Source organism: Pristis pectinata, chromosome 6 (genome assembly GCF_009764475.1).
Source record: "Pristis pectinata isolate sPriPec2 chromosome 6, sPriPec2.1.pri, whole genome shotgun sequence".
In the NCBI taxonomy this organism is placed as follows: domain Eukaryota; kingdom Metazoa; phylum Chordata; class Chondrichthyes; order Rhinopristiformes; family Pristidae; genus Pristis; species Pristis pectinata.
The window spans coordinates 84,569,222-84,590,111 of record NC_067410.1 but is presented as its reverse complement, the minus strand read 5'-3'; the positions used below and the strand labels follow the sequence as shown (position 1 = coordinate 84,590,111).

At 39.5% G+C, this 20,890-nt stretch overlaps 1 protein-coding gene and 1 long non-coding RNA gene across 4 annotated transcripts in view; one reads left to right on the top strand and one right to left on the bottom strand.

Annotated features, from left to right (window-relative positions):
* pde6d (phosphodiesterase 6D, cGMP-specific, rod, delta) overlaps positions 1-15,232 on the bottom strand; it is a 43,825-nt gene extending 28,593 nt beyond the window's left edge. The window contains exon 1 of the mRNA XM_052017890.1: positions 15,008-15,232. Coding sequence (XP_051873850.1) covers positions 15,008-15,057 — 50 coding nt within the window. The 5' untranslated portion in view covers positions 15,058-15,232. The remainder of the gene's footprint in view (positions 1-15,007) is intronic.
* Positions 15,233-15,333: 101 nt separating this feature from the next.
* LOC127571487 (uncharacterized) overlaps positions 15,334-20,890 on the top strand; it is a 45,087-nt gene continuing 39,530 nt past the window's right edge. For 2 of the 3 annotated variants that reach the window (XR_007956481.1, XR_007956480.1), the window contains exon 1: positions 15,334-15,453. This is a non-coding gene — a long non-coding RNA (uncharacterized LOC127571487). Of the gene's footprint in view, positions 15,454-15,826; positions 15,942-20,890 lie in introns of those variants that run through there. The other variant, XR_007956482.1, reaches the window with a different exon arrangement.

Here is a 20,890-nt window from a genome sequence, read left to right as displayed (position 1 = left end):
CACCTACCTTCCTCCTCTCACCTGGACTCACCTATCACCTGCCAGCTTGTGCTCCTCCCCCTCCCTTCTTATTCTGGCTCCTGCCCTCTTCCTTTCTGGAACTTTCACCAGCACAGAGGTTGAATTGACTCATCTGTAATCACTTGGTGCACCTCTATAACCTTTTTTTTTTGAATAAGGATGCAATACGTGCAATTTTCCAGTCCTTAAGCACCACAATGCAAATAAAAGGCTCAATGACTCTCTGGATCTACAGGTGTTTGGCAAATCATGGCCAGAGCATCTGCAACTTCCTCCCTGACTGTCTCCAGTTTAAGTGCAGGTAACTCTCTAGTACTTCCTCTGGGCAAAGAATCTTACTTACATCTTCCTTTGTTGAGACTCCAGCAGCATCTAGCATCAGTCTTCACCCAGGAAGAAAAGTACTCATTTGTACTTCAGCTGTGCTCTCTGCCTCCATGAGAAAGTTTCTGTTTTAGCCTCTGATCAGCCCCACTTGTCCTCTAACATCCCTTTTCCTCTTGCCTATTTTGGATTTCCTTTTACATTTACTGTTCTCTTTTACTTCCACTCTGAACCTTCTGTAATCACAACCTTTTACCTTAAAACCTGGGCTAGACCACTGCAAAATATATGATTTCATCTCTTCCATCAACACCATCTAAATTTTAATGAGGAAGGCTGAAATCTAAGCAAGTTGATGGGTGATGTGCAGTATAGGCACATCTTTCAGGCTTGGACTTTCAAATCAACAACTTCATTATCTAGCGTCCATTTTAAATTGTGCAACACTCCTGAGAAAAAAAAACTGCATGCAGATCTGAAAATTAAATATTTGTGAGGGATTGAAATTAGCTGCTGAATCACTTCTTCGCTGCACTTTTCTAACATCTCCAGCAAAAATTTTAAGCAGGTAGATAGCATAGCTAAAGAAGCAACAAGCCTTAACAATACACCAAAAATGCACAGCAACAACAATTTTCATTTAAAAAGCAGGGCACATAGCTTGCAGCAGGGACCAATGACAGGAACTTTGGTATTCCTAATATTTAGCAGAAACAAATATCAACTGATTGGGTACCAAATATCAGGCAGTGTGACAAATTACAGATGAACAAGAGCTGATAATGCTTCAGAAGTTCTAGTCAGATCTGAAAAAAAATTAGTTAAACTGCCTATTTACCAAAACCATTTAAGCCAGTATTACTTGGACAAGGGAGCAGAAATGAGAGGGTAAAACCAGGTGGGGGACCAGAGTGCAAAAGCATTTGATTGGGGACTTAGAGCATCAAAAAGGCTAGACATTTGAGATTTTGAAAGTAAGACACTTTGGGGAGAATTCTTCTCAGGAGAAAAGCTCAGGAGAGGGATGTTGCAAGGAAGGGTTCTCGGGAGAAATGTGAAGATTAGTGATTGTAGATGACACTCATGAGTCGATAGGGTTACCACTTTCATGGTCAGTGTGAAAGTAGATTAAGGCAACAGTAAAGTTATATACTAGAGCATATAATTCCAACATTCAGTCGGTGAAGATCTTTGGGAGGCAAGAGGTTGTCTAGAACTGCAGCAAGAGAGAAGGAAACTAGAGGAGTACTGCAGGATTGGGGTAGGGATTTGGGATGGTGCAGGTGGGCAGATCCATGGGGAGGGGAGAAACGAAAGGACAAGAAAAAATGTCCTTGATAGGGAAAAAGATAAAATAAACCACTTCAGGGGAATCTAAAGTAGTATTAGTAAACAATGTGCAGTTACCAAGACTGGGAACAGAATAACCTCATCGGTATAATTTAAGGAAATATTCAAATCCTTGCCAGTCTCAGACTAGACTATCACCACATGAAAGTTGAAATTAATTTTATTGAAACAATCAAGACTAGGAACTCTGTTCAGTTTTGATTTGCTGGAACAGAATAAACATCTTCTCAGATGTTGTGGCTTCAGTTCAGACTCAACACATGCTCTACTGCCATAAACCACAATGAAACATCATAGACACTTTTACAGTTACGAGACAGGAATATCCTGCTCCAGGAAACCAAATAACCCAGCTCCACTCCCATTTCCCTTCAGCCACACAAAGTTTTGTTGTTTAACTTGGTTTAGAGAGGAGCAGTTAGGAAACACCATTATCTTAGAGCAAGAAAACATGCAAATGTTAAAGATTTGCCGCAGTTTACTCAATTCAAATCTGGAAGTTTGAGAACATGCAGATGACAGACACATCAAAGTCAAAGGTGCAGCCTTCCCCACCCCCACACACACTGATGTACTACTTAGCAAAAGTTTAATCGTTTTTAAATCACGGTGGACATCAAAGCAAACAATTCTAAACTCTGCACACGTTTGGTTTCACAAAGTAGAATTAATTCCATTCATTGTGTGAGTATCAAAGAAAGCTACGCTTACAGAAACAGAAGGCCTCTATCAGATTATACAGCTTGCTGTCAGTAGAATAACTAAATTCTCACTTCTACACAAGCCTCTGATGGTAGAAGTTGAAACTTTGTTATATCTTAAAGTGTGGGCACCATTTAAATGGACAAGATATAGCAGCCAAAGTACACAGCAAGCTTCAGGTAATCTGACTTAAAAACATAAGTAACAAGCAGGAGGCCAAACAGCCCTACAAGCCAATTCCACTATTCAAGAAGAACATGTCTGATTCAATCATTGGCCTCAATTCCATTTTGCTAGCTAATTGTTATAACCTTTGACTCTCCTGCAGTCTAAAAATGTACCTCAAACTTGAAAATACTTTAATGACTCAGCATTCTCAACTCGCAAGAGTAGAGAATTTCAAAGATTTTCAACCTTCAGAAGAAATTTGTCTTCATTTCTCCTTAAGTGGTCTGCCCCTTATTCTAAGATAATAGCCTCTGATCTTAGGGGAAACATCTCACCATGAACATTGTGCAATAGAAAGAGTTGAATGATCCCACAAGCAAAGGGTCAGTTCAAACTTCTGCAGCTCAGACACATTTATCGCAAATGGTGGTGACAATTAATCAACTAACGGGAGAAAAAGCACCCCCAAGACAGCAGGGCACAGCATGCAGGTGTTAAGGACAACAATGAAGCATTCACAATGATGTCCAGCCAAAAGTGCAAATCATAACTGCTTCCTCCCAAGATCCCTACCATCACAGAAGACAGTCCAGCTGGTTCAATTCTTTCCTCACGATATCAAAAAAAAGTAAGGAACACTGGACAGAGCATTGAGGAACACTGATAAAACTGAAATCAATGGGTATCAAGGGGAAGATACTCCAATGATTGAAGTCACACTTTCCACAAAAGTAGATGGTTGTGGGTGATTAATGTCCCAGCCTAAGGACATCATTGCAGGAGATCCTCAAGGCAGTGCACCAGGCACAAACATCTTCAGCTGCTTTATCAATAACCTTCCTTCCATCAAAAGGTTAGAACCAGGGATGTTTGCTGATGATTGCACAAGAAACTCAGCTGGAACAGGCACATAAATTCTGTGGCTCCTAGAGCAGGTCAGAGACTGGGCACCCTGTGCCAAGTTTGCACACCTGTTTGCTTGTGAATTTGCAGCAGTCCATGAGGTTGATTAAGTAGCATTGGTAGATGGCAGGAGAATCAGGGTTGAATTGATAGGGAAGTGAGAGAAAAAGAATGGATTAGTGTAGATAGCCACTTGATGGTCAGTGAGAACACAGAGGGCCAAAAGCCTGTTTCCATGCCATATGTTTCTATGACTATGAACACACAATCTCAATGCCATTCAGGATAAAATAGCCCATGAATCAGCACTGGATCAGGCACCCCAAATATTCAATCCCACTACCACTTCATATCATGCCAGTAATGTGTGACATCTCCAGAATGCACTGTGGTTATTGATCCAAATTACTAATAGTGCCTTCCAAATCTGTGACTTCTACCACCAAGGAAAAGGGCAGAAGATGTATCGGAACACCAGCATCTTCAGGTAATGCCTCCCCTCCTCACCTGCCAGGTCGCACACATTCTGACTTAGAAATATATTCCTGTTCTATCATCCACTGTGGGTCAAATCAGTACTCCCTCCCCAACAACAGTGTGGGAGTACCTTCACCAGAAGAACTGTGGTAGTTTCCACTATTATGAGCTTATATTTAAGATTTCCAGCTTCTGCAGTTTCTTGCTTTTCTATGGCTGAATATCCTTCCATATCGTAAGTTTTCTTGGATTTTATTTTCTTTAATGCTATTGTCTCACGCAAAAAGCTCAAAGGTCAATCCAAGGTTATAGACTAATATATTTCCTTTAAGGCCTTTCTAGGATGCTCCTGTGATAATGACCCCATGTCCTGGAGGGAGACAGTTGATCATAATCAGTCAATCAAAGTTAGCCGGTCCACATTTGTTCTACAAAATTGGGTAGTTCCTACCCTGCTGAGAACCAAGAAACAGAGGTGAACTTATCAAGATAGAGGCAAACAGTTCCTGCTGGAGGGAACACACCAAAAAATTCAGCTATGACTCTGTCCTTGACACCACACTTAATTCTATTGAATGAGTAAACAATTGGGTTCACCTTGCCACCATCCCTGACCATCAAGAAGTCCAATGGAAAGCAGCAAGATCTGGACAGCAGATGGTACTACTACTGAAGTTCTAAAACTTAGCAGAGGAACTATAGTCACAGATGTATATCGTCATCTTCCATGTCTGGGAAGACCCAGGACATGCTAGGCAGCCTCAAATTTGCTGTAATCATGATCGACTTTAAGAAAGAAGAACTAATTCAATTGTGATAACGACAGAGTGGTATCCTTATGGTCCACCATTGGGAAAATCATCGCTAGGGTCCTCCTCAACTGTTTCTTCCCAGTTTCAATGTGGATTCTGTCACTATGGATAAGATCTTCAAACATCAGTTCCAAGAGAAATGCTAAGAGAAACATCAAACACTATTCATGCCCTTTTTTAAACCTCACAAAAAGCCTTTGATCTGTTAAATGAGAAGAACATGAAGCATTCTCCTCAAATTTGCTTGCCTACAGAAATTCATCTCCATCTTAAGCCTGGTGCATGATGGCATGCAAGCCATGATCTTAACTAATGGGTCCACAACAGATCTAATCTCACTCCAGACTGCTGTCAACCAAAACTGCTCATGGTTTACCAGGCAAAAGTGAGATCCCCAGGTAGACAAAGAAAACAATGCAAGAGAAAGGAGAATAGTCCAGCTGACTTGACAGAATCTCTGGTCCACGATTCACTCAAAATGGAGAAAGAGCATGGAGGATGACACCAAGAACCTAGAGTTCATTTGTTAAAAGCACACAGAAGTACAGTGTTAAGTGATGGAACAAGCATACTACTCACCCACCCCATCAAGCACTTCCTGCTTCATATGCGGCAGAATTTGATGGTCCCACAATGGCCTCATCAGCCATCTCAGAACCCACACACTGGAATGGAAGTAAGTTATAAGTCAATCCTGAGAGGCTGCCAAATAAGGTAAACTTGTATAAGTTTTTGGAAGTATTCCATTGAGTTTGGTTGTTGTCCAAATATTTAAGTGTTCTTATCTTACAAAATTGCCCCCCCCCCCCACCATGTGTTGCACAACTATTCCAAATTTCCAAATAGCAGAAATCATACACACTGCTTTCAATGAGAAAATACTAATAAAGAGAAAGACTGCTACATAAATTTTTAGATTAACATACCCATTCAAATTATATTCTCGTTACCATTTCTTCTCATTTATTTTTCCTAATTTATATTCTTCATCCAATCTGTGATTTAATTTTTTTGTCTTCTTTTCACCATAATTAGTTCTTACCTGCAATTTTAAACATTAAGTAAAACTAACAAAAACTGTAATAAAGTATTTCCTCAAGGGTAGATCTTGCCAAATGCTGCTGAGTACCTAGCAATATAATTTATTGGACTGTCCTACCATCACTCACTTCCTACACTTCCACTACATTCTCCCAAAAATAACTCACGAAAAATATAGCTAAGCTGCCAAACAGTACCACACAGGGAAATAATTATTAATCAGCTTCTAACGTTACCAAATTTAGACGAACACATTGGCTCCAGGCATTAATATTAGACACCCTTCCTTCCAATGAGGAAGCCATATTTATCTATTTCAAGGTTTTCCTAGGCTGAGACTGGATACTAACTGGAGACAAACATATTTCAAAAGCACAAAACTAAAAATAACTCTCATCAGTAAAACAGGCTTATCTAAGATTTACAGGAAAAAAGTCTCATTTTTATTGATGCTGCTACTGTAATGGAAGATAAATAAAATTCTGCTTTTCTGTAAGCACAATATTTGTAAATTTGATATATAGCTTTGAATCACAAAAAGTCCGCGAAGTTAAACTTAAAGCAGCTACTTTACATTTTAGAAACAAAACTTAATTTAGGATTCACATTGTCATATTAAGAAGCAAAGGTATTCAACCACTATAACTTTTAATCAGCAATTAAAGAATCAGAAAACACTGGTTTGAATTGCAGAATGCTATGTGGAAACAGTGAATGGAGATCAGAACCCGAACAATACTGCAGTTTACATGAAAGAAAATTGTTTACAGAGAGATTGTCACTTTCTTTGGAGAGTGCAGATTGATATATGCATTTTGTTTATTAACATTCTGCATTTTTTCTATTTTTTTGATTCTCACTCTCCTAAAGGTGTTGAAATCTAAATGGAATAAGATTTATCAAATTTCCAGAATCTGCGATGTTTTGCCTTTAGATTTTGTTCATCAGATAGTGGTTACTTTCCAATCCTGTGTAATTGAGAATATTTAGCAGAGGTGTCTTGGATTCATTAGCATAGGCCCACAACTGCTACTTGTTCTATTTGTATCATTTTAATAAATTATATAGCATTACACTGCAGCAAATGGAAAGCTGTACATCAGATTGCAGATCCTTGGAAGAGTAATTATTGTGAAAGTATCAAACATTATATTCTGAGAGACAATTTATATTAGTTGGATTCTGAAGTAAAAATCTCAGTGTTCACCAGTATTAAAATGTAGATCACACCACATTTTTATTTTGAGTTAAATGCAAAAATCAGGAAGCTGTTGTCCAAGAAGGCATTGTTCTTGAGAAACATCACTAAGACAATTACTTCACTCAGAATTCACAAAATTACAGAAAGGTTCCAATGTGAAAAGAGGCTACTTGGCTATTTTGAATCCATACTGGCTCAGCTGCCAAACAGTACAACTCAGGGAAACACTAATCAGCTTATGAACACTACATTATAAAGTTTATATTAGTCCCACAACCTTGCCCTCTCGCCACAGCTTTGCAAATTCTTTCCTTTCAGGTACCTATCCAGCTCGCTTCTGAATGCTACACATGAATTTGCCCCCATTGCTAGCCCAGCAGTGCATTCCAGATCTAAATACTTGTGGTGTAAAACAGGTTCTTCTTATGTCATTTCTGCATCTTTAGCCAAACAGCCTCATTCTATGTTCCCTAGTTTTTGACCCTTCTGCCAATGGGACAATTTCTCTCTATACACTGGGGTGAAAATCTTTCATGATTTTATGTAACTCTACCAGATCTCCTCACAACCTTTTCTGACCTAGGGAAACAACCCCAACTTCCCCACTTTATCTGGCTATCTCCCTCATGCCTGGAATGACTGTGGTAAATCGGTTCTGCACTTTGCACATCTTTCCTAAAGTATAGCATCTAACACTGGATGCAAAATACTAATAGTTAACGAACCAGTGCTTTATAAAGCTTTATCATGACTTCCTTGCTTTTATATTCAATGTCTCTTTATAAAGATCAGGATTCTGTGTAAATTGTTAACCATTTTAACAACCTGTCTTAAACTTTCACTGAACTATGCACACATTCTCTCAGATCCATCTGTATGCATGCCCTTACATAATTATGGCCTGTGGTTTATATGGCAACTTCTCATTTTTTCTAAACAAAATGCAACATTTCCACATTTCTCAGCATTAAATTTTATCTGCCACGATCATCTCTTTCCACCATTCTGCCCATATCTCCTTGAAGCCTATTAATACCTCCTCATAATTCACCATGCTTCCATTTTTGTGTCATATGAAAATTTAAAAATTTTGCCCCAAGACCCTTCCAAATTATTAATAAACATTAAGAAGTGGTTCTGGTACTGACCCCCAGTGAAATCTCCTGTACACTATCATCTGATCTGAAAAACAAACCTAGCCAATTTTCTATCCTTCTGCTACAGCCCTTTTATTGCACAGCCTTCAGTCTTAAAGCCTATTTTTTGGAAACTTATCAAATGCCTTTGGGAAGTCCATATATAACTGCATAAACTGAGTTTCCAACATCGACCTCTTTTACTTCATCAAAAATCTCTATCAAGTTAGTCAGACACGATCTGCCTTTAAAATATTTGTAATGGCTTTCACTAATCAATCTGACTCAGATGGCAATGAGGCGTCGTACAGGAGTGAGGTAAATCGGCTGCTTGAGTGGTGTCGCAACAACAACCTCGCACTCAACATTAGCAAGACCAAGGAATTGATTGTGGACTTCTGAAAGGGGAAGTCAGGAGAACACACACCAGTCCTCATTGAGGGGTCAGCGGTGGGAAAGGGCAAGCAGCTTCAAGTTCCTGGGCATCAACGTCTCAGAGGATCTATCCTGGGTCCCAACACATTGATGCAATCATGAAGAAGGCACGCCAATGGTTCTACTTCATTAGGAGTTTGAGGAGATTTGGTATGTCACCAAAGACTCTTGCAAGTTTCTATAGATGTACGGCAGAGAGCATTCTGACTGGTTGCATCACAGCCTGGTATGAGGCTCCAATGCACAGGATCGCAAGAGGCTCCAGAGGGTTGTAGCTCCATCACGGGCACAACCCTCCCCACCATTGAGAACATCTTCAAGAGGTGGTGTCTCAAGAAGGCAGCATCCATCAGTAAGGGCCCTCACCATCTGTGACATGCCCTTTCTTCATTACTACCATTGGGGAGGAGGTACAGCAGCCTGAAGACCCACACTCAATGATTTAGGAACAGCTTCTTCCCCTCTGCCATCAGATTTCTGAATGGTCCATGAACCCATGAATGCTACTTCATTATTCCTTTTTTTTTGCTTTATTTATTTCGTAATTTATAGTAATTTTATGTCTTTGCACTGTACTGCTGCCGCAAAACTACAAATTTCACATACAAGTCAGTAATAATAAACCTGATTCTGACTACAAATCCTGTCGCAGATTATTGCTTCTCAAACTTGCCCCTTCATCCAGATTAAAGTAATTGATCTGTTCTTTCTAGGATTATTTCCACACCCTTTTGTAAAGAAGGGTGTAAGATATGCAATATTCTAGTCCTCTGGCACCAATACTGAACATTTGGATAATTATGGTCAAGGCCTCTGCAGGATCCTCCTTTGTTTCCCTCAGCAACCTCACAAGCACCCCATCTGGACCAGAAGACCTTTCAGCCCACAGAATTTCAATTACATCTCCTGTATCTGAGACTCCAGCCATTTCTTCTTTCTTGGTGAAGACTGATATAAATATTCACTTTGTAATTCAACCATAGCCTCTGTTTCATGAGGAAATTTCTCTTTGGTGTCTGACCAGCTGCTCTTCTACTCTTATTACAGTTTTTCTGCTCACGTACCTACAAATTGATTCTTTTTTCTTTTATTTTAGAGGGATATGGGCCAAACACAGGTAAATGGGATTAGTTCAGGTAGGCAACCTGGTTGGGCCAAAGGGCCTGTTTCCATGCTGTACAACTCTACTTGCTTTTATATTGGTCTTTTCTCCTGTTCTGTATTTCTTTCCTTTGTTACTCCCTTTCTTAATTTTTTGTAATCAATATGGCATCATTGAGAGACATATCACTGAACAACAGGGAAGACAATGAAATTGTCGTACTTGCGTAAAAGAAAGTCATTAAACTAGTCAGGAAAGAAATGCATTCATCCATTCCCAAGTGTCCATAACATCCGGAAGGTGGTGCAGGAGCCTGAAGACCCACACTCAACGATTCGGAAACAGCTTCTTCCCCTCTGCCATCATATTTCTAAACAATCCCTGAATCCATAAACACTACCTCGTTTTTCCTTTTTTTGTACTTTTTTTATTTTTGTAATTTTATGTCTTGCACTGTACTGCTGCTGCAAAACAACAAATTTTACATCATGTCAGTGATAGTAAATCTGATTCTGATGTTGGTAATTTTTTAATGTTGTGATGTCTTAATTGTTGCCAAATAAGGTAATTGGCACTAAAAATTAAATTTTATGTGTGAATTTTGTTTATCGCTGGAGATTATAAAAGTAACAGAAAGAATTCAATGTTTTTAATTTCATCTTTATTTCTCTTTCTGACTTAATTTTGGATTGAATTATTCTAACAATTTGATTAGAGAAAAAATATAACATGCTCTATTTGTACGAGAACAAAATAAACAGAAGCATGTGTAAGCCATTCAGCCCTTGATGCCAACTCGACCATTATTTAATATTACGGCTGATCTTTTACTTCATCAGCAGTTTTCTGCAGTAACCCTATATTTCTCACTTCCCTTACTATCTAAAAATGCATCGATCTCTGACTTGAAAGTACTCAGCCACTCGTGCGTAGATAAATCCAAACATTGTTTAAATTATGTGTATAATTTATGTTTAATCTATGTTTTTCTTGTGAATGCTGCTTATATGATGCTATGTGCCTGTGATACTGCTGCAAGTTAGTTTTTCATTACACCTGTGCATAGATGTACTCGTGCATATGACAATAAACTCGACTATGACTATGAAAAATATCCTGTAATCCCTCTTCTGAAATGCCCCACCCCCAATCATCATGAGCCTATGAACCCTGATTCTAGACATCACAGCAAGTGGCAATATGGCACTGGAGCATGGCGACTCATTGCAAGCTGCTCTCTGCAGATCTACTTACTACTTTTACTATAATCATTCTACTCTTTTAAACTTAAATTCTATGTCACTAAGTATCTGTGACACTTTACTCTGTATTCTGTTGTTTTTACCCTGTACTATCTCAATGAACTATGTAATGAATTGATCTGTACAAACGGTATGTAAGACGTTTTTCACTGTACCTTAGCACAAGTGACAATAATAAACTAATACCAATATCAACTCCATATCTACCTTGTCAAGCCCTGTAAGAATTTTGCACATTTTATTCTTCTAAACTGAAGAGAATGGGTCCAATCTATGTAATCTCTTTTCATATGACAAATCCACTATCCTAAAAATCAATATCGTGAACCTACGCTGCACTTCCTCTATCACTAGTATATCCTTCCTTAGATAGGAATACCAGACCTGTACACAATATTCCAGATGCAGTCGTACCATAGCACTATATAAGTGGAGTAAAACATATCCATTTTTGTGCTCAGATCCTCTTGCAAGAAAAGGCCAACATATAGTTTGCCTTCCTAGTTTCTTGCTGAACTTGAATGTTAACTTTTTGATTGTGTACATGGACACCCAGATCCCTCTGAACACAACTTTCAGTCTTTTACCATTTCAAGATTACTCTGCATTATAAATTTTTCCTACTAAAGAGTTTCACTTCACACTCTTCTAAATTATATTCCGTCTGCATTGCCCTTGTCCAATCAATTAACCTGTCTATATTCCCTTGAAGCCTCTCTGCCACCCAGCTTTGTATCATCAGCAAACTTCGATATATTACACAAGGCCACTTCATCCAAATCACTGGTATAGATTAGGAACAGCTGGGGCCCCAACACCGATTCCTGACGTACCCCACTAGTGAAAGCCTCTCAAACCAAAAATGACGCGTTTATTCCTATTCCCTGTCTTCAATCCACACCAGTATATTATTCACAGAATAATGAACTCTGGTTTGTTTAATAATCTCTTGTGGCACATTCTCAAATGCCTTCTGAAAATCCAAATATACTACATCAACTGGTTCACCTGAATCTATTCTTCTACTTACAATCTCAAAAAACTCCAACAGATCTGTCTACCATGATTTCCCTTTTCCTTAACAATACTGTTATTATTATTTTAAGTGTCTAGGTATTTCTTCCTGAGTAATAAATTCCAGCATTTCCCTGCCACCAATGACAGACTAATAGGTCTGTAGTTCTCCGTTTTCTCTCACTCTCCTTTCTTAAATACTGGTACATCTGCCAGCTTCTAGTTTGTGAAAACCATTTGAGAGTTTATGGAATTTTTGAAGATGACAACTGGTGCATCCACCATCTCCAGAGCTGCCTCCTTCAAAATTCCAAGAAACAGGTCATTAGAGCCTAGGAATTATCATATATCAGTCTTATGTGCTTAAGAACATGATTTTTATTATTAATTTTTTACTAATGCCAATTCCTCAAACACCTGTAATTCACCACTTTTTCTGGCAAGTTTTTTTTACATCTTCTTCCAGGAAGACAGACAAAAAATATTTAACTTCACTGCCATTTCCTTATTCCTGAGGCAATTTCTTCTGTCTCGTTCTGTAAGGAATGCCCATTAACTTTGGCTACTCTTTCCCTTTTACTGTTATGGAAGCTCTTAGAGTCTGTTTTTACATTTCTTGCAAGAATACTTTTCCATTTTATTTTTCCTTTACTTATCAATATCTAGGTCCATCTTTGTTGAATTTTGAAATTTTCCTCAAGCATACTGCTTCTTTGGCAGCATTAAACACCTTTTCCTTTGATCTAATACTGTCTTTAGTTTCTCTTGAGAGTTGGACCATTATTCTCAATGGGCATTTTTTGCCTTCAAAAGTGATGCGTATTATTTGTCAACAGTGTATTAATCATTTAAATTTTAGTTACTGCTTGTTTATTATCATACCTTTTAATGGACATAAGAATCACGAGCATGAGTTAGCAACTTGGCCCCTTGAGCCTGCTCTGCCAGTTAATAAGATCTTAGCTGATCTGAAGTAACCTCAGCTCTGAATTTCCATCCACCTGATGTAATGTTTCATCCCCTTGCTTTTCAAGAATTTATCCACCTCTAATTTAAAAATATTTGAATACTTTGGAATATCCATCATCCTTTGAGGGAGAGCTCCAAAGACTCAACCCTCAGAGAGAAAAAAAAATCACATCTCAGTCTAAATGGGTTACCCCTTATTTTTAAACAGTAACTCCTAGTTTTAGAATGTAGCTTCCCACCATACCTGTGCCATTCCGCACCTTCAGTCTGCTTCACTGAGATTTCAGGTCCTAGTTTCAGACTGAACTAAATCACCTTCAGTCTTTACATTAAGTTCTATATTATGATCATTATTCCCTAAAGGCTCCTTAAATACCAGATTATCAACTAACTATTTCACTTTATACAATACCAGACCTAAAATAGCCTCTTCCCTGGCTGACTCCACAACATACTGATCTAGAAAACTCTCTCTTATATACACCACAAATTCATTGTCCACACTATTACTATTCATTTGGTTTGCCCTGTCGATGTAGTTTAATGTTCCCCGTGACATCTTATGATCTTTGTTACATACTCCTCTGATTTATACTACATCCTGCACTACTGTTACTGATTACAGGACTATAAATAAATATTTTCTGTCCATTCTGTTTCTTAGCTCCACCCACTTCTTGATTATCTAATTTAAGAACCTTCCTCTCTACTTACTGCCTTTATCCCATCCTGTAATGTCAGAGCAACTCTGCCTCATTCGCTATGTTGCCCATCACTTCTGAGAGGTAAACATTCTGGAGTAATTAATTCCCAAAGCTGATCACTTTGCAACCACATCTTTCTAACAGCTATCAAACCATATCCGTTAAAGTCTATTGTGCTTATTAATTAACTTATTTTGTCACAAATGCTACATTCAATGAAACAACTTTCAATTTTGTCTTATTACCATTCTTCCCTGCTCTGACTCCAACAGGATCTACTCATGTTTATCTGTACTGTCCCTCCCTTGCAGACTCTGATTATCATAACCCATTTTGCTATACTGTACCAACATCTTATCCTGTCTTTTTCAACTTTCCAAACTTCCCTCTAAACACACTATTAAGTGTAAAGCCTCATCTACACAACAGGTCAGTCAATGTACTGGAACACTGGTACCAGCCCAATTCAAGTGAAGCCCATCCCTATGTAACAGCTCCCACGTTCCCTTATACTGGCGTCAGTGCCCCATTAATTGAAACATTAACCCCACACTAATCCTGGAGTCACAAATCGAGTTCTCTGGTCTTACTTACCCTATGACAATTTGCACAAGACTCAGGCAGTAATCCAGAGATTATCACCTTTGTGGTTCCACTTTATAACTTGCCCCCTAGTTGCTTATATCCTTCAGTTTAATTTATTAAAAATTTCATTTAAATTTACAACCAGACTATTTACACCAATATCTCGTTCCCTGATTTAAAACAGTAAATTTAACCTATTGTGATATTCATTTTAGTTTAAAAATGTATTCTTTGAATGCAGTTAGTTTACAATCTAATCTCAAATGTCACACCTCACATAAAACATAACATTGCCGCAAAACAACAAATTTCACGCCACGTCAGTCAGTGATAATAAATCTGATTCTGATAGCTCTGAAATGGCAATTAAAACAAAAAGTAAAACGAGACCTAAATTAAGCCCATCAAATCATAACAACAGTGGGAGAAATACATTCATAATTCTTGGCAGCCCTGCCATTCAGATGATTTGTCACAAATATATTTATATTTGCGCCTTTAGCTAAGCTTTAAGCATTTTTTTTTGTCCCAAAGGTGATTCGTCCAAATTTAACACGACGACGCTGCCATTGCCCTAAATCCCTCTGCTTCAAGCATGGGGGCGGGGGTGGTGGATTTGGGTACAGGCTCCTCGGCCCTATCCTGTGGAGTCACCTTCAGCTCTTTATCCACGATGCCAGTCGGACGGTTGGATCGTTTTAACTGCACACACCTTCAGCAGGCCCGGGCCTGTCTCCATGGCCGCACTTACCATGGGAACCGCCACTGCATGGAGTGAAATATTCACACAGTAAAGGATACAGCTTAAAGCCCTTCAGGATCTCTTTGGCCCTGTCTTCCTTCGAAGACATTGCAGTTCTTCCGATCTTCCTCCGACAAATCGGAACAAAAAGGATTAAACGATATTAAACTGTAATGTCAATATGTTTCTAAAAAAACGAACAACAAGCTGATTATCGCCACAGCAACGTTCCGCTCATCGCGATCAACCCAACCTCATCCAATAGGGAGGTGAAGCGACGGCCGCACCTAGATTGACAAGCGCGTTAGCCAATAAAATATGGGCCGCTGCTTTGAGGCCGCCGAATGATGCCGCACATTCGGACTTGTAGGCGGGAGTTGCAGCTGTTAAATTCGGCGACGTCTAGTAACCCCGCCTTTCCTCGTCAGGACGGAGTTGATTGGATAATTTATTCCTCAATCATGTCTGCAGCTCGGAGCTGCGGGAAACGGGAAACATTTTACAGGTATGATTTGGAGGTGGTTCTCTTTCACTCACCGCATTTTCCTTTCGAAATCTTTCAAAGTGGTGGGAAATGACCCTACTTCAACCATTAGATCTGTTGCTGCAGACTCCCTTTTAAGTAGACTTTTTAAATGTATGCTGCTGTTGGTTGTGTGCTGACTATGGTATATTCTGTTGCAAATTCATCATCACTTCTAACTAATCGGTTGATACAGTGCAACTCAATAGCTGGTATAATGGTGTCAATAGAGTTTCTAATTAATCTTGGCTGCGTCAGCAGTTTGGAATTGGCATCACCAGGATCACACCCAGCGGTCAGGTGCTAACACTGAGCCAAATTGAACAAAAAGCATTCTCAATGTGATGGAATAGTTAGGGGCCAAGTGAGATTAATGTGATTGCCAATTTAAAAGGCCAATCCAAAGAAGACATCTCATGAGTTGAGTCTCAGAGACCAAAGCCAGATAATTTGAAATGTAACACTTAAAGGTAAGTTTAATTACTGTGAATTTAGTACAGAGTAGTTTCATTTTGTAACAATGCAAGAATTAGAGTACAAATATAATCTAAATCTGGAAGAGAGAATATTGTCTAATTTTGTTTGAGTCAGATTGGGCCATAACTATGGGCAGACTGTACACAAGTCACAGTTTCTGGCTTGGTTGTATAGTGGTATTTGTCTCAGAATTGGTTTGTAGGCTCAATCCCTACCACAAGAACAGATAATTAAGATGTGCCCTTCGTGCAGCATTAAAGAAGTAGCTTTGTTAAGGAATATGAGTTGAGACATTTAACTGAGCCCATTACAGACTGAAAGATTCCATGGCACTATTTGAAATAGAATAGGCAATGGTTTATAGTATACTGATTAAAATTGATCTCTCAAACAATAGTACTAGAATCAGTTTTATTATCACTGACATATGTCGTAAAATTTGTTGTTCTGTGGCAGTAGTACAGTGCAAGGCATAAAAATTACTATGTTACAAAAATAAATAAATAGTACAAAAGAGGAATAACGAGCTAACTCAATACTATGCTCTGCTATCATAGAAGTAAATAAATGTCTGACTTTGATCCAAGATGTGCATCAATAAGAATGTTATTTCTTTTCTGATGAAAGTTAAAGTGGATTGGCCATTGGAATGGCCAAGTCAGTTATGGTAGTGTCTTGTGTGGTATTATTCTGCATTGCTGGCTAACTTGACACATTGAGACTACTTCTTCCAAAGCCTGATCCATATTTGATCAATACACAGAGCTCATGGCAATGGCTTTCATATTGACAATGTCAGTGTACTCTATGTAACTCCTCTAAACTTCATTTTTCTGAGAACATTTAGTTTATTTACTCGATGTCCCCATTTCAAACAACTTTGGTCAGTTGACAATTCATGCCTTCTATTGTAGACTAGCCGTAGATCTTTATTTGGATATGCTCTCTGAATGTGTTCAAGGATATGCTTTTTAGGAATGCATTTGCTGAACCATCCTAGTAATGATTAGAAAATCCACATCATCCATTTGTAGCATGAAAATCATGTGTTCATTAGCCTGATCAGTGAATTTATGCAATAATCTGGACAGAATATAAGCAATTACACTTTGCTTTACTGAATGATATATAATCACATGAGTAGAAAATGACAGCAAACATGTTTCATTTTACATGCCATTGTTAAAATTTCTGCTTTAGGATCACCAATAACAGTTTGATCCCTAATGAGAACAAAGAATCTTCCCAGTAGGAACTGATAGAATTTCTGAACACTGAAGTTAATTGCTAGCACATTCTTTTCAATTTGCATGTAATTACATTTACTTTTGTTAGGACTGAAGCAAATGGTATATGCAGTGCCTACCCACTATCAGGAACTTGGCTGATGACAGCATCTAATTTGTAACTTTTGAGGTATTGCATGCGATCTTTGGTGTTCTCATTATATGTCAACTGGTAGAGAATCACTGCTCAACTAGCACTTATATGCATGTCAGTTTCTGATGCATATCAGTCCAACTCCAATTCACATTTGCTGAAGATGTTAGTGCAATTGTATTAGGACCATCACTAGATCAGGCAAGAATCTGGAAGAATATTAGGCTAGATCATCTAACCTGCAGTAATGGGAAGCTGGACGATGACCATAACGGTGGTATCACCTGGCAGTCACCAAACCACCAGCTTTCCAACCTCCCACCAACTGGTAAATTGGATCCCTCATTGATCCCTTGCCACACTGCTGGGAAATTAATCTCCTGGCTTTTGCATCAGCAGGCAGACTCCCCTTTCAGGGATCCAAGCTCTGCTAAGGGTTCATGGCATATCTGGACTGCTGAGTGGAGGGGGATGTTTGACTAAGTGAGACCCTGAGAAGGAAGTGTTTCTGGCTCAGTCTGAGAGTTTGGAAGGGCTGGAAAGGAGATATTTGGAGATGGGTTGTTTGACATAGGGACGATGGGAAGCAGTTCAAGCAGGATGGAATCTGGGGGATTGGGGAAGGAATGCAGTATTGAGCTTTGGCCTCATGGTCAGAAGGGGTGAGGAACATTGATTCATTCTAAAAGTAGATAAAACAGGTTGCAAGTTTTTTATATTTTTTAAATGAGCTCTTGCCTCCAAGTGCTTGATGTGGAAAACAAAGTTTCTCAGCCCTATCCTTATTTGAAGTGGGGTTGCGTATGTGGCCACTCCTCATCCCATAAAAAGGCACAGCTGAGAAATATCTCCAAGGACTTCCCTGTCAATCACCTAAGAGAACAAAACGTTATTTGCAGTTTGTCATCTGACCTACCCATATCCCTGTGATTAATGAGCACAGAGTTCACCAGAGACCCAGTGTGTCAGTTAGGAGTTCAGCAGGTCTTTTGGTGCAAACTCTCAGTGAGTCGGGTGGACATCTGATTAGACGATCCGACCCATTGAAGCATTCCCTCATTTCTAAGCATTCAAGATATCATCAACCCAGGTGCACTACCTCTAGCTGTGCAAAAACTCAGTAAATTGTTTCAGTTGTGATTGTGGAAGTTTTTTTCAGTTCTTCCAGCATAATATGTACTTTATCCTCCACACTACCTGTGGAAATCAGCAGATCATTTGTCCTGCAAAATTTTGTCCATTGTAGATGGAAGTACTTTTGGTGAGGATTTCTTTCTATGGCAACCTAGGAAAACAACCTCTAATGAGGTACTCTCTGCTGTCATCCATATCCACCTGGGCATGGTATCTTGGGAACATATAACAACCCTTGTGAATTATTCACCTCTTACATAGAGAGGACAGAAATGTTTCCATTGGCTAATAATACTTTTAAAGTGGAAGACCAGCACAGAAGGCCAGCTCAGCAAAACAGCTAATAGAACTGCTGCCTCGCAGTGCCAGTGACCCAGGTCAACCCAGACCTCAGGTGCAGTCTGTGTAGAGTTTGCACATAACTGCATGGGCAACTCTGGGTGCTTTAATTTCATTCCACATCCCAAAGGCATGCAGTTTAGTAGGTTAATTGTCCACTATAAGTTGCCATTAGTATATGGCTGTGAGTGGTACACTCTGGGGGAAGTTGATGGGGCTAAGGGGAGAACAAAAATGGGATGGGTAGTTAATGGTCAGTGTGGACTTGGTGGGCCGAAGGGCCTGTTTCCCTGCTGTATGGCTTGACAGTCATGCAAGCATGTGTTTTTGAACTTTGTACTCAGTATGTCTCACTACTGTAAACTAATACAGTCTATCTTGCTTTTATTATTGGTCGAAAAGCGGTTGGTGAAGATTTAAGAGTGAATGCTGCTATGCTAAAAGTAATTGCTGCTGCTTGCATTTCTTCATTCTCCGCTCCTTTTGTCCCTCTCTATTTGTCTGTTGAGCTGACCTGCTGGTATCCATGCACAGGTGGCAGCTCTAGCACTTGGTCCTGGCTCTGCTGGTTCCACCTCACAATCACAGTTTTCTCAGGTTTGCACAACGAGCATTCCTAGGGATGGCAATTGCTTTTCCTCTCAACATTCCCACTGATCTACATTGGAACTAAAGATTATCCTCGTCACCAATTATAATGAATTTTGGTTTGGACTTGGACTATGCTGAGATTGCAGATTACACAATAACCACAATAATGTCCACAGGACACTAGGAGATTCACAACAAGGGTGTGTACTTTATTAAGAACTAACAGCAGAGCTTAGGTCATATGCACATGATGATATCATTACGTTATATGCCCACATGGCATATTGTGCTTAAATACAGCACTGAATGCCTTTGCCACAATCACAAGATATCATTAATCTCTGAGATAATGGCCAATTCATTGTTGTGGTGAGGTGGTTGTAATTTGCTCACTAAGTTTAATGCAAAATTTAATTTTTCATTCACCACCCCCCTCCATTTGAATCTCTTACTTGGAGATATTCAAGTAAAGAGTTTAATGAGAAATGGATGATACAATTTGGGAGACTGCAATACATTTCAGGACTTTGGAGAGGAAATAGAAGATAGAAGTGGGCTTATGGTTTACAAGTATAGTGTATTCAGTATTGTTTTTGCGATGGGTGACAACAGATTTGAGGGGGAGGGTGACAGTACCTGGGAAGAAAGAACTATAACCAGAGAGTGAAGTTGGGGGTGGGCGGGGAGGGGGGGGGGGGGGGGGGGGGGTCAGTAGTTTCGGCAGAATAGGGTTGAGGGAGCAGTAGGTGGGTCTTGTGGCATGATGTGCTCAGTGGGGACATGTTGAAAGATGGGAGGAAAACTAGAATGTAGGTGGGCTGACTGGTAAGTCTGTAGATGACATAAAAATTGGCAGAGTTGCGCATGGGGAAGAAGGTTGCTAAAGGATGCAGCAGAACGTAGACCAGTTGGAAATGTGGGCAGAGAAATGGCAGTTTAATCTGGACAAGTATGAGGTGTTGCACTGAGAGGACAAAAGTAAGAAGAAAGTATACAGTGAGTGGCAGGATCCTTGGGAGCATCGTTGTATAGAGGGATTTTGAGGTGCAAGTTCATAGTTCCCTGAAAGTGGCAACACATGTAGATAGGGTGTTAAAAAGGCATATGGTATGCTGGCCTTCATTGGTTGGGCATTGAGTATAAAAGTTGGAAAGCCTTGTTGCGGCTGCATAAAAGTTTGGTCAGGCCACATATAGAGTATTGTGTGCAGTTCTGGTCCTGCATTACAGGAAGGATGTGCAGGCTTTGGAGAGGGTGCAGAAGAGATTCACCAGGATGTTGCCTGGATTAGAAGCTAGAAGATGATGTAGTATTATTTTCCCTGGAGTGTCGGAAGCTGAGGAGCGACCTGATAGAAGTGTATAAAATTATGAGAGGCATAGATGGGGACAATAGTCAGACTTTTCTCCCCCCAAGGTGGAATGTCAAATACTAGAGGGCATAGATTTAAGATGAGCTGGGGAAAGTTTAAAGGAGATATACTAGGTAGGTGCCTGGA